Consider the following 13,284-nt stretch of genomic DNA (forward strand, 5'->3'; position numbering starts at 1 on the left):
AATCGGTCGCAGAATTCAGTTGCCTAACGAGAGACGGCCCTTCTCCTCGCAAGGCAAACGTTTCAAAACGTCGTACTCTTTTCCGATTTTACCGGCTGGTACGGGGTTGCCCTACCAGCATGAGTTGGGGACCCGTCCCTCTGGGTCCGTGCGACGCCAAATTAAATATTCTGCAAGTAACCGAGCAGGAGATGGAAAGTAAGCTAAGATACTCTCTGCCGTACAACGTTTGTTCGCCATCGTCCCCGAGGGAATCGCACAAAGCCCGCGCTTGCTGAACCGGTAGGTCGGAGGCCCTACGGGAAACGGCGCTGACGTCTCGCCAAGCTCTTCTCCTGTCAAGAAGAGGACCTTTTCTGCGGCATCCCTATTGGCGTTCGGCCTGCTTTCGGCTCATTCTGGCAGGTCAGCTTTCAGAGAAAGCCTGAGATTTCAAACCGCCAAGCAACATTCACGATTCTTGCGCTCTGACTACGGGGAATTTCAGCGAATCGGAACGCTACTTGGAGCCACGTTCCGGGTCTGTTTCGCCGCAAACCAAATATCTAAGCCACGGACCGGGCGCCCGTCGAAAAATTACTTTAAAAGGTTAAAGACAAGCACAGCACTCACTTTTCTGAAATTTCTTCCGGTAGCGCCATCAATTTAGCGGCCGAACCCAGCCGTCGAAATTCCGGTGCAACGGAGCGAGCAGGAACGCGTCCGTGCCGCTCTTCCCCGGCCACGGAGCCTTCCGCTCTACCCGTTACTGCGAACGTACGGAGCATCGGCGCAGCAGCACCTGTGGAATAACGCACCGCCCACAGCTATACAGAAGAAGAATCCGAGACGACGGTAGAAGACCCCAGACCAAAAGTCGCCGCGGGACTAAGGGACGCGCGGACAGCGCGCGAGGGGCGGGTGTCCGGGACCCAAGCGTGGAACGGCCCCGGGATTTCTTTGTTCCGGGTCCCTCTCTTTGGAGGCGCCCCGCCCGGGCCGATCCCGCTGCTGCACCTTTCAGTTACGTTAATTATTTTACAAAATCCGACACCCGGAGACTGCTGCCGGAAGCCTCGGGTCGAGCCCGAAGGAGGAGGAGGAGGAAGCGCGCCCGAGAAGAAGCGTGCGCGCGACACCGTGAACGGGGTGCGAACGCTGGGGCGGCAGCTGCTCCTCCTCAAACAGAGACAGAGAGAGAAAGAAGAGGGGGAAAGCCACAGGGTACAGAGGGCGGAAGTGGAAAAGAGGGGCCGGGAGCCGGACAGAGAGAGGTGCAGAAAGAGGCCGTCGGAAGGGAAGGGACGGGCTGCGGGGCAGAGGGGGACTTGCCAGCGCCAGGTTCGCGGTTCCACCCGATAATCGTAAAGGTCTCTGCCAACCTCGACGATTCGGTCGCTCTAAAAAACAATCGGGATCTCGAGGCGGACCGAGAGAGAGACGGAGAATATAAAAACGGTCGCGGCTAAGAGGGCAGAGAGGGAGGAATCGCGAGACGGGGAGAGGCAAGCCGGGCAGGGGAAAAAGTCCCGACAGGCTTCTGCAGTGACAGGGAGGAATTGAAAATTCGAGAGAGGGAGCTGGACAGAGAGAGAGACGGGGAAAGGTAAGACGGTGGCGAGCTACCGGGCAGAGAAGCAGAGTTTAAAGCCGGGGACCGGGAGAGGGACAGAGAGGGAAGGAGAAAGGAACGAAGGGCCGGGCTGCGGGGCAGACAGGGAGGAAGGAAGAAAGAAAGAAAGAGGGACAGGGAGCCAGACGAACCGCGACGGGGAAAGAAAAAGGTACCGACGGGCTAGGAGGCAGAGAGGGGAGACTTTAGAAAAACAGGGACGGGGAGCGAGACGGAGAAAAGGAACCGTAGCGACGGGTGCCGGGACAGAGAGGCGGGCCTTCAAAACGAGGGGCAGGGAAGAGGCTCGAGAGGGACGGAGAAAGAGAGAGACTCACGACGACTCGCTACGGAGCCGAGAAGGAAGACCTCGAACAACAGGAACGAGGAGCCGCACAGAGAGCGCCAGAGACGGCAGAAATACCGACGGGCTACAGGACCGAGGGGGAGGAATGCAGAAACAGTGGCTGGGGGCCGGACAGAGAGACAGGGAGAGAGAGAAGGAAACAATAGCCACGGGCTACGGGGCAGAGAGAGCGAGGACCTGAAAAAGGTGGGGACAGGCAGCCCGTCAGAGCGAGATGGAAAAAGAACATAGCGGGGAGCAGAAAGCAAACCACGGCGGGGTGGGAAAGCGAGGGGGGCAGAGGAGGGCCCGCGACGCAGAGGAGAGGCGATGGGGCCCCGCGGGCCCAGGACTCACCGCAGCTCTGGCTCTCGGCGCTGCCGGGAGAGCTTGCCAGCGCAGACGCTTCTTTCTCCTGCTCTCCGCCTTTCCTTTGCTGTCACTCCGGTCGCTCGGCTGTCCTCCGCCTAAGAGAATACACGGGTGTCTTACAGCTCCGAGGAGACGAGTCTGCCTAGATGAGTAGCCTGCCTCCCTCCCTCGGTACGCGGCCGCACCGTGCTTTGGGTTACGCGTGGCGACCCTGCGGTGCCCGTCGGCAGCCTGACCTGCCGCGGAGCGCAACGAGGGATCTTTCCTCACCCGGCGAGGCAGGCGCTCTCTTGCCTGCAGCGGGAGGCAGCTGCCGGCCGGAGAGCCTTCCATCTCTTCTTCTTCTTCTTCACCTTTCTCTGGCCATTCCAGCTTCCCTTAGGGCAGCTCCTGTCCACGGCCGGTAAGCGCTCCGCCGCCTGTCCCTTTTCGCCCCCACGCCACGAGGCGAGCCAGGCCAGGCACAGGCGAGGCGGCTGCAGTCGACGGCATCCCCAAGGGAGGGACGGGCAACCACGTCCTCAGCGCGGCCTGGGAGAGGGAAAGAAAAAGCAGCGGCCGTTACTACCGGAGGTCGGCCCTGGCCGGAGACCCTCCTCCTTCTGCAGGGGCTCCCGGAGACGCCGCTCTTTCCCCGCGCTGCTGCCGCTGCCGCCAGCACCCCCGTTCAGGAAGAAAGCGGCACAGGCGAGGGCCAGCTTGCCGCCTTCACGCCAGGGCTCGGGGGCGGCCTGGGGCTGCCGGACAGGCTTCCGGAGAGTCCGACCGGTAGCGCTCGTCTCGGGACACCGGGCAACGCCTCACCGCACGAGCGCGCGCTCTCTCGTAGCACGGCCGCACCGCTGCTCGGGAGCGGCTGGAAGCCTGCAGAAAACCACTCGAAACCGGCAAAAAAACCCCAACCTCGCGCTCCTGCGAGAGCAAGTCGGGCTGTCCGGCAGCCCCGTCCGCGAAAACGACGCCTCCCGGCACGCACTGGCAAGCGCCGCGTGGCAGCCGTTAGAGTGCCGTAAGACTACACTTCCCGGCGTGCTCCGGGGAGCCAATATGGCCGACCAGCAGCCGCGTGCCCCAAGACTGCAACTGCCGGCGTGCCGCGGGAGGCAGCCTTCCACGCTTCCTGACCCTGCGGGGACACCGTCCCGTGCCCTCACCCGAAAGCCGACTCACCCGAAAGCCCCGCCGAGCCGCGACGGCAGCCCCGAGCTCCGCAGCGCGGCTCCGGGCTGGACCCCCCCCCCCCCCCCCGCCTCCCCTCAGCCACCTCCGAAAGGCGCGGACGCCCGCCGGCTCCGGGCAGCCCCCGCCGCCCGGCTCCGGACGGTCTCCCCGCCCGGTTCCGACACGGCGCGCACCCCCCCCACCCGCCGCGCGGCTCCGGGCAGCCCCCCTCCCCTCTGTGACACGGACCCCGCCGCCCCCCCGCCTCTCCTCGGAGGCGGCACCGCTGCCGCCGCCCTCCTCGGGGCTTTCCCCGGGACCCGCCGGTCCGTCCCGCTGCCCCGCTCACCTTCTCCCTCCGTGCAGCCGCAGCCCGGCGATGCCTCCGCTCCTCCCTCGGCTCACGGCAGCCCCTGCACACCGACTGCCGGCAGCCGGTTCCGGGGAGGGGCCGTGGCGCTGCACTGCGCATGCGCGGCGCTGCCGCTGCAGTACCGACATTTGGTCGCTAGGCGGCAGGACCGAGCGAGCATGCGCTGTGCGCTGCGTGAGGGGCGGGGCTTGGCGTGCGTCGGGGGCGGAGTTTGCGTGAGGGGCGGGGCTTTGGCGTGCGTCGGGGGCGGAGTTTGCGTGAGGGGCGGGGCTTGGCGTGCGTCGGGGCGGAGTTTGCGTGAGGGGCGGGGCTTGGCGTGCGTCGGGGGCGGAGTTTGTGTGGGCGGAGTTTGCGTGAGGGGCGGTGCTCGGCGTGCGTCGGGGCGGTGTTTGCGTCGGGGGCGGAGTTTGCGTCGGGGCGGGGCTTGGCGTCGGGGGCGGAGTTTGCGTGAGGGGCGGGGCTCGGCGTGCTTCGGGGCGGAGTTTGCGTCGGGGGCGGAGTTTGCATCGGGGGCGGGGCTTGGCGTGCATCAGGGGCGGAGTTTGCATCGGGGCGGGGCTTGGCGTCAGGGGCGGGGCTTGGCGTGCGTGGGGGGCGGGGCTTGGCGTGCGTCGGGGGCGGAGTTTGCGTGAGGGGCGGGGCTTGGCGTGCGTCGGGGGCGGGGTTTGCGTGAGGGGCGGGGCTTGCGTGAGGGGCGGGGCTTGGCGTGCATCAGGGCGGAGTTTGTGTCGGTGCGGGGCTTGTGTGAGGGGCGCAGTTTCTGTGAGGGGCGGGGCTTGGCATGCGTCGGGGCGGAGTTTGCATCGGGGCGGAGCTTGCTTGAGGGGCGGGGCTGGGCGTGCATCGGGGGCGGAGTTTGCATGAGGGGCGGGGCTTGGCGTGCATCAGGGCGGAGTTTGCATCGGGGCAGGGCTTGTGTGAGGGGCGCAGTTTCTGTGAGGGGCGGGCCTTGGCATGCATCGGGGGCGGAGTTTGCATGAGGGGCTGTTTGTATGAGGGGCGGGGCTTGGCGTGCATCGGGGCGGAGTTTGCATCGGGGCGGAGCTTGCTTGAGGGGCGGGGCTGGGCGTGCGTCGGGGCAGAGTTTGCATCGGGGGCGGAGTTTGCATGAGGGGTGGTGCTTGGCGTGCGTCAGGGGCGCAGTTTGCGTGAGGGGCGGTGCTTGGCGTGCGTCGGGGCGGAGTTTGCGTGAGGGGCGGGGCTTGGCGTGCATCGGGGCGGAGTTTGTGTTGGGGCGGGGCTTGTGTCAGTGGCGGAGTTTCTGTGAGGGGCGGGGCTTGGCGTGCATCAGGGGCGGAGTTTGTGTGAGGGGCGGTGCTTGGCATGCATCAGGGGCGGAGTTTGCGTGAGGGGCGGAGTTTGCATGAGGGGCGGGGCTTGGCATGCGTCGGGGGCAGAGTTTGCGTGAGGGGCGGGGCTTCCGTGAGGGGCGGGGCTTGGCGTGCATCTGGGCGGAGTTTGCGTGAGGGGCGGGGCTTGGCGTGCATTGGGGCGGAGTTTGCAGAGGGGCAGGGCTTGGCTTGCTTCAGGGGTGGAGTTTGTGTGAGGGGCGGGGCTAGGCATGCATCAGGGCGGGGTTTGCATGAGGGGCGGGGCTTGGCATGCATCAGGGGCGGAGTTTCTGTGAGGGGCAGGGCTTGGCTTGCTTCAGGGGCGGAGTTTCTGTGAGGGGCGGAGTTTCTGTGAGGGGCGGGGCTTGGCTTGCTTCAGGGGCGGAGTTTCTGTGAGGGGCAGGGCTTGGCATGCATCAGGGGCGGAGTTTGCATGAGGGGCGGGGCTGGGCGTGCATCAGGGCAGAGTTTGCTTCAGGCACGGGGCTTGGCATGCATCAGGGGGCGGAGCCAAGAAGCATCACTTTTGGATCCCGGGGATGCGAGCAATGTGACCTTGTTGAATACGTTAATACCCCCCAACACACCTCCTCCCCTGCCCCTCGCCCCCCGCAAAGGAAGCACCAACGCAGCCGGCACGGCAAAAGAGACCGCAAGCGTTTATTCAGTCACACACAGAGCCGGTCCCGGGAGAGACTCCGCACCGGGGCTCGGGGCCCGGCCCTGGGGCACCTCGGCTGTCCTACCCAGAGCCACGCTCGCCAGTCCGGCGTGGAACAGACACACGGTCGGTCCGTCAGGCTGCTGGAGAGCTGGGCTGCTATGTGCAGGCTGCCGCCAAAACCGAGGAGCCAGCTGCAGGACGCTGGCTGAGAGGAGAAAAGGGGCAGCCAGCTGGATGGGGGGGGGGGCGGCGGCGAGCGAGAAAGCACGAGGCAAGGAAAGGGACGGCGAGTGAAGGACGGGGACGGGGAGCCTGACAGAGAGGGAGGAAGAAGCGGCAGGAAGAGAGGCAGCGGGACGGCGACCGACAAACAAGGACGGGGAGCGGGACAGAGAGGCAGAAACGACCCTGGGCGGGCAGCGCCACGGCGAGGGAGGAAAAGAGAATAAGGGCAGGGAGCCGGACCGAGAGGTACGGCGAGGGACAGCGGCACGGGGAGCAGGACAGAGCAACAGAGAATAAAAAAAGGAAGCGGGAGCGAGAGAGAAGCGGGCTGGGGAGCAGGGAGAAGGAGAGCGCAACAGAGGGAAAGAGGACCGGGGAGCGGGACGCTGGGGCAGAGTGAGAAAAAGAGGGGCAGGGAGCAGGACAGAGGGGCAGAGAGACAAAAGAGGGAGACGAGGACTGGGCAGAGGGGAGAGAAAGACGGGGGCAAGGAGCAGAGACACAAAGGTGCCAGGAAAAGGACGGTCAGATGGAGCGAGAAACAGGGTCGGGGAGCAGGACAAAAGGACAGAGAAAAAGGCGAGGAAGAAGGAAGGAAGGATAAAGGTGGGACAGGGAACGGGACATACGCAGCGAAACAAAGCAGAACAGAGAAGAGAGGACAGGGATTGAGGAACACAGAGAGACACGCAGACTGGTACACAGAGACGGCGAAGGTAAGCAAAACCAGCGACAGGCAGGAGGACCTGGTTCTGACACCCCATCGCTCCCGGTGTCGCTTCCACGGCCTCAAAAAACGCGACGTGCCGCAAGACAAGAGAATGGGAGAGTGAAAGCAAAGGCACGGGAAACTTAACGCTCTTAGTAATTTCACTGAGCATCACAGCTTACACTTACTCAATGTCTTCCGGTGTCACGGGATGAGGTACAACTGATTTCGTCTCCGTATCTCTGGACAGAGCTTTTCTCATATCTGGGGGGGGGGGGGGGGGGAAGAAAAAAAAAAAAAGATATTCTAAGACGACAGTCCTTGCACAAAGCCACGTTCAGCGAATTCTCTATTACAATAAGGTCGTTTCTAACCCAGAAGATTTCACAGAATCATAGAGTATCTCAAGTTGGAAGGGACCCATACGGATCGCCGAGACCAAGCCCCCGCTCCACGCGGGACTACCTAAAACTAAACCGTGCGACTAAGAGCATCGTTCAGACGCTCCTTGAACTCCTGACAGGCTCGGTGGCTGCGACCGCTTCCCTGGGGAGCCTGTTCCGCGACTGACCGACCGCCCTCTCAGTGAAAAGCCTTTTCCCAACGTCCGGTCTGAACTTGCCCTGACGCAGCTTCGTCCCGTTTCCTCGGGTCCTAGTGCCGGTCACCGGAGAGAGCGGAGGTCAGCGCCTCCCCCTCCGCCGTCCCCCTCGAGGAAGGTGTAGACTGCGATGAGGTCACCCCTCGGCCTTCCCTTCTCCAAGCTGAACAAACCGAGTGACCTCAGCCGCTCCCCCTAAGTCTTGCCTCGGAGACCTCTCGCCATCTCGGTCGCCCTCCTCCGCGCACGCTCCCAGAGCGTTGTTCGGCGGCACCGCTCTCGACTGGAACCTAACGCTGCACGTAACTCAACTGAGCGGAAAGGAAATGACGGGCTAAAGGGACAAATACACGATTTAAGGCAGCCGCAACGATGGCAGATGTCTGTCCGGAGCCCTTCTATTTATTTCACAGCGCTCCTGCGTATCAAACGAACGGTACCAGAGCAGAAAAGGTATACGGCGTGGCCACGTTACCCCTCGGGGAGGACGGCGAAAGGAGAGAAGATCTAGAAAGAGGAAGCAGCTGGTACTTCACTTTTGGTAACAGAATTAACATCAACATGTTCCTTCCCTTTGAAATTGAAAACGCCACCCAATTCTCTGCCACTGTTGACCACCGACACTTGTAAATTTCTACTGAAACAGCTGAGGAAAACAAAGTTTCAGGTCCCTGGCTAGGGGAAGAAGCCAGGCAAGTGCCGCCGTTCCTTCCCCCCGACAGCACTAGCAAAAAAAAACCAGCCGCTGGGGGCGAGCGTTCCTCCGAAAGAAAAATCAGGTGAGAAACCGCGTTTTTATTTTCAGCTTACCTACAGGATAAATGTCTTTGTAGTTGTTTCTGCCACAGATGCTACAAAACACGTAAACTGCACAAAGATTAAGTTTTGTAACTGATCTAAGGTTCAGTACGAAAAGCTACCTAAAGGAGTACGCAAAGTCCCACTCATCAACAATCATCTGACCCTGTTTCACATTACACAAAAAAAAAAAAAAAAAAAAAGTAGTAATGCTAATCACACAGACAAGCCCAGGAACCCTCAACATGAGAATCTTTCCATTCAGCCGGAGGCAGAACGAGTACTTACCACGGGCATCCTCATCTGGCTCTCCGCTGCTAGCAGAGCGGCACGCCAACGCTGTCCGGTACACGCCGTAGTACGCCTAGTTGCTTCTACGTATTTACCGCCGCCTGATTTGATACTCTCACAAAGAGATCGACGAAAAAGCCACCCTTTCTTTGAAAAAATAAAAACCAAAACCACACTGTTATGGAACGGTAGGCGAACGTATTTCTAAATCATAACCCACGGCTTGCAGGCAGACCAAGAGCAGCTCTGACGATGCGGTACGCTCATCAAACATCTTTCACGCCGGAATAACAGATGTACTCCTTTACCACGGGACGCAGCCGGCACAGGGACAAATTTCATGCTGGTTTTGTCACACGACCGTTCTTCTGCACCAGCCAGTGGGTTCCGAATTAAGGACGGGACAGGCTAAACGCTCACTCGAGCCTCCTATCCGTAAGAAACTATTAAAAATAGAAAAAAAACTTCCACGTTTTAGATCGCGTTGCCTTAGGGACTGCCTCCGTCAAAGCCTGCCTGTTGGGGGGGGGTGGGGGGGGGGCGCGTGTGCGCGCACGCACGCGCGTGAGGCGTGGAAATCGGTCGCAGAATTCAGTTGCCTAACGAGAGACGGCCCTTCTCCTCGCAAGGCAAACGTTTCAAAACGTCGTACTCTTTTCCGATTTTACCGGCTGGTACTGGGGTTGCCCTACCAGCATGAGTTGGGGACCCGTCCCTCTGGGTCCGTGCGACGCCAAATTAAATATTCTGCAAGTAACCGAGCAGGAGATGGAAAGTAAGCTAAGATACTCTCTGCCGTACAACGTTTGTTCGCCATCGTCCCCGAGGGAATCGCACAAAGCCCACGCTTGCTGAACCGGTAGGTCGGAGGCCCTACGGGAAACGGCGCTGACGTCTCGCCAAGCTCTTCTCCTGTCAAGAAGAGGACCTTTTCTGCGGCATCCCTATTGGCGTTCGGCCTGCTTTCGGCTCATTCTGGCAGGTCAGCTTTCAGAGAAAGCCTGAGATTTCAAACCGCCAAGCAACATTCACGATTCTTGCTCTCTGACTACGGGGAATTTCAGCGAATCGGAACGCTACTTGGAGCCACGTTCCGGGTCTGTTTCGCCGCAAACCAAATATCTAAGCCACGGACCGGGGCGCCCGTAGAAAAATTACTTTAAAAGGTTAAAGACAAGCACAGTACTCACTTTTCTGAAATTTCTTCCGGTAGCGCCATCAATTTAGCGGCCGAACCCAGCCGTCGAAATTCCGGTGCAACGGAGCGAGCAGGAACGTGTCCGTGCCGCTCTTCCCCGGCCACGGAGCCTTCCGCTCTACCCGTTACTGCGAACGTACGGAGCATCGGCGCAGCAGCACCTGTGGAATAACGCACCGCCCACAGCTATACAGAAGAAGAATCCGAGACGACGGTAGAAGACCCCAGACCAAAAGTCACCGCGGGACTAAGGGACGCGCGAGGGGCGGGTGTCCGGGACCCAAGCGTGGAACGGCCCCGGGATTTCTTTGTTCCGGGTCCCTCTCTTTGGAGGCGCCCCGCCCGGGCCGATCCCGCTGCTGCACCTTTCAGTTACGTTAATTATTTTACAAAATCCGACACCCGGAGACTGCTGCCGGAAGCCTCGGGTCGAGCCCGAAGGAGGAGGAGGAGGAAGCGCGCCCGAGAAGAAGCGTGCGCGCGACACCGTGAACGGGGTGCGAACGCTGGGGCGGCAGCTGCTCCTCCTCAAACAGAGACAGAGAGAGAAAGAAGAGGGGGAAAGCCACAGGGTACAGAGGGCGGAAGTGGAAAAGAGGGGGCCGGGAGCCGGACAGAGAGAGGTGCAGAAAGAGGCCGTCGGAAGGGAAGGGACGGGCTGCGGGGCAGAGGGGGACTTGCCAGCGCCAGGTTCGCGGTTCCACCCGATAATCGTAAAGGTCTCTGCCAACCTCGACGATTCGGTCGCTTTAAAAAACAATCGGGATCTCGAGGCGGACCGAGGGAGAGACGGAGAATATAAAAACGGTCGCGGCTAAGAGGGCAGAGAGGGAGGAATCGCGAGACAGGGAGAGGCAAGCCGGGGCAGGGGAAAAAGTCCCGACAGGCTTCTGCAGTGACAGGGAGGAATTGAAGATTCGAGAGAGGGAGCTGGACAGAGAGAGAGACGGGGAAAGGTAAGACGGTGGCGAGCTACCGGGCAGAGAAGCAGAGTTTAATGCCGGGGACCGGGAGAGGGACAGAGAGGGAAGGAGAAAGGAACGAAGGGCCGGGCTGCGGGGCAGACAGGGAGGAAGGAAGAAAGAAAGAAAGAGGGACAGGGAGCCAGACGAACCGCGACGGGGAAAGAAAAAGGTACCGACGGGCTAGGAGGCAGAGAGGGGAGACTTTAGAAAAACAGGGACGGGGAGCGAGACGGAGAAAAGGAACCGTAGCGACGGGTGCCGGGACAGAGAGGCGGGCCTTCAAAACGAGGGGCAGGGAAGAGGCTCGAGAGGGACGGAGAAAGAGAGAGACTCACGACGACTCGCTACGGAGCCGAGAAGGAAGACCTCGAACAACAGGAACGAGGAGCCGCACAGAGAGCGCCAGAGACGGCAGAAATACCGACGGGCTACAGGACCGAGGGGGAGGAATGCAGAAACAGTGGCTGGGGGCCGGACAGAGAGACAGGGAGAGAGAGAAGGAAACAATAGCCACGGGCTACGGGGCAGAGAGAGCGAGGACCTGAAAAAGGTGGGGACAGGCAGCCCGTCAGAGCGAGATGGAAAAAGAACATAGCGGGGAGCAGAAAGCAAACCAAAAAACCCCACAGCGGGGTGGGAAAGCGAGGGGGCAGAGGAGGGCCCGCGACGCAGAGGAGAGGCGATGGGGCCCCGCGGGCCCAGGACTCACCGCAGCTCTGGCTCTCGGCGCTGCCGGGAGAGCTTGCCAGCGCAGACGCTTCTTTCTCCTGCTCTCCGCCTTTCCTGTGCTGTCACTCCGGTCGCTCGGCTGTCCTCCGCCTAAGAGAATACACGGGTGTCTTACAGCTCCGAGGAGACGAGTCTGCCTAGATGAGTAGCCTGCCTCCCTGCCTCCCTCCCTGCCTCCCTCGTACGCGGCCGCACCGTGCTTTGGATTACGCGTGGCGACCCTGCGGTGCCCGTCGGCAGCCTGACCTGCCGCGGAGCGCAACGAGGGATCTTTCCTCACCCGGCGAGGCAGGCGCTCTCTTGCCTGCAGCGGGAGGCAGCTGCCGGCCGGAGAGCCTTCCATCTCTTCTTCTTCTTCTTTCTTCACCTTTCTCTGGCCATTCCTTCCCTTAGGGCAGCTCCTGTCCACGGCCGGTAAGCGCTCCGCCGCCTGTCCCTTTTCGCCCCCACGCACGAGGCGAGCCAGGCCAGGCACAGGCGAGGCGGCTGCAGTCGACGGCATCCCCAAGGGAGGGACGGGCAACCACGTCCTCAGCGCGGCCTGGGAGAGGGAAAGAAAAAGCAGTGGCCGTTACTACCGGAGGTCGGCCCTGGCCGGAGACCCTCCTCCTTCTGCAGGGGCTCCGGAGACGCCGCTCTTTCCCCGCGCTGCTGCCGCTGCCGCCGCCGCCAGCACCCCCTTCAGGAAGAAAGCGGCACAGGCGAGGGCCAGCTTGCCGCCTTCACGCCAGGGCTCGGGGCGCCTGGGGCTGCCGGACAGGCTTCCGGAGAGTCCGACCGGTAGCGCTCGTCTCGGGACACCGGGCAACGCCTCACCACGAGCGCGCGCGCGCTCTCGTAGCACGGCCCGCACCGCTGCTCGGGAGCGGCTGGAAGCCTGCAGAAAACCACTCGAAACCGGCAAAAAAACCCCAACCTCGCGCTCCTGCGAGAGCAAGTCGGGCTGTCCGGCAGCCCCGTCCGCGAAAACGACGCCTCCCGGCACGCACTGGCAAGCGCCGCGTGGCAGCCATTAGAGTGCCGTAAGACTACACTTCCCGGCGTGCTCCGGGGAGCCAATATGGCCGACCAGCAGCCGCGTGCCCCTAGACTGCAACTGCCGGCGTGCCGCGGGAGGCAGCCTTCCACGCTTCCTGACCCTGCGGGGACACCGTCCCGTGCCCTCACCCGAAAGCCGACTCACCCGAAAGCCCCGCCGAGCCGCGACGGCAGCCCCGAGCTCCGCAGCGCGGCTCCGGGCTGGCCCCCCCCCCCCCCCCCCCGCCTCCCCTCAGCCACCTCCGAAAGGCGCGGACGCCCGCCGGCTCCGGGCAGCCCCCGCCGCCCGGCTCCGGACGTCTCCCCGCCCGGTTCCGACACGGCGCGCACCCCCCCCACCCGCCGCGCGGCTCCGGGCAGCCCCCCTCCCCTCTGTGACACGGACCCCGCCGCCCCCCCGCCTCTCCTCGGAGGCGGCACCGCTGCCGCCGCCCTCCTCGGGGCTTTCCCCGGGACACGCCGGTCCGTCCCGCTGCCCCGCTCACCTTCTCCCTCCGTGCAGCCGCAGCCCGGCGATGCCTCCGCTCCTCCCTCGGCTCACGGCAGCCCCTGCACACCGACTGCCGGCAGCCGGTTCCGGGAGGGGCCGTGGCGCTGCACTGCGCATGCGCGGCGCTGCCGCTGCAGTACCGACATTTGGTCGCTAGGCGGCACACCGAGCGAGCATGCCTGTGCGCTGCGTGAGGGGCGGGGCTTGGCGTGCGTCGGGGCGGAGTTTGCGTGAGGGGCGGGGCTTTGGCGTGCGTCGGGTCGCTGAGGGTTTGCGTGAGGGGCGGAGTTTGCGTGAGGGGCGGGGCTTGGCGTGCGTCGGGGGCGGATTTGTGTGGGCGAGTTTGCGTGAGGGGCGGGGCTCGGCGTGCGTCGGGGCGGTGTTTGCGTCGGGGGCGGAGTT

The 13,284-nt window shown here is 62.9% G+C and overlaps 1 protein-coding gene and 1 long non-coding RNA gene across 2 annotated transcripts; both read right to left on the reverse strand.

The window, feature by feature from the left end:
* Positions 1-1,395: 1,395 nt before the first annotated feature.
* On the reverse strand, positions 1,396-3,904 carry LOC129200581 (uncharacterized). Its single transcript, XR_008574994.1, has 3 exons — positions 3,820-3,904; positions 2,580-2,840; positions 1,396-2,404 (listed from the first exon to the last, which is right to left on the reverse strand). It is a non-coding gene; the product is annotated as an uncharacterized LOC129200581 (long non-coding RNA).
* A 1,912-nt stretch (positions 3,905-5,816) lies between these two features.
* LOC129200582 (BCL-6 corepressor-like protein 1) lies at positions 5,817-11,695 on the reverse strand. The gene is made up of 5 exons (XM_054811898.1): positions 11,635-11,695; positions 11,335-11,444; positions 9,653-9,821; positions 8,460-8,609; positions 5,817-7,036 (listed from the first exon to the last, which is right to left on the reverse strand). The coding sequence occupies exon 5, from the start codon at positions 6,942-6,944 to the stop codon at positions 5,835-5,837; it is 1,110 nt and encodes a 369-aa protein (XP_054667873.1). The 5' UTR covers positions 6,945-7,036; positions 8,460-8,609; positions 9,653-9,821; positions 11,335-11,444; positions 11,635-11,695; the 3' UTR covers positions 5,817-5,834.
* Positions 11,696-13,284: the final 1,589 nt, after the last annotated feature.

Source organism: Grus americana, unplaced genomic scaffold (assembly GCF_028858705.1).
Source record: "Grus americana isolate bGruAme1 unplaced genomic scaffold, bGruAme1.mat scaffold_328, whole genome shotgun sequence".
NCBI lineage: Eukaryota > Metazoa > Chordata > Aves > Gruiformes > Gruidae > Grus > Grus americana.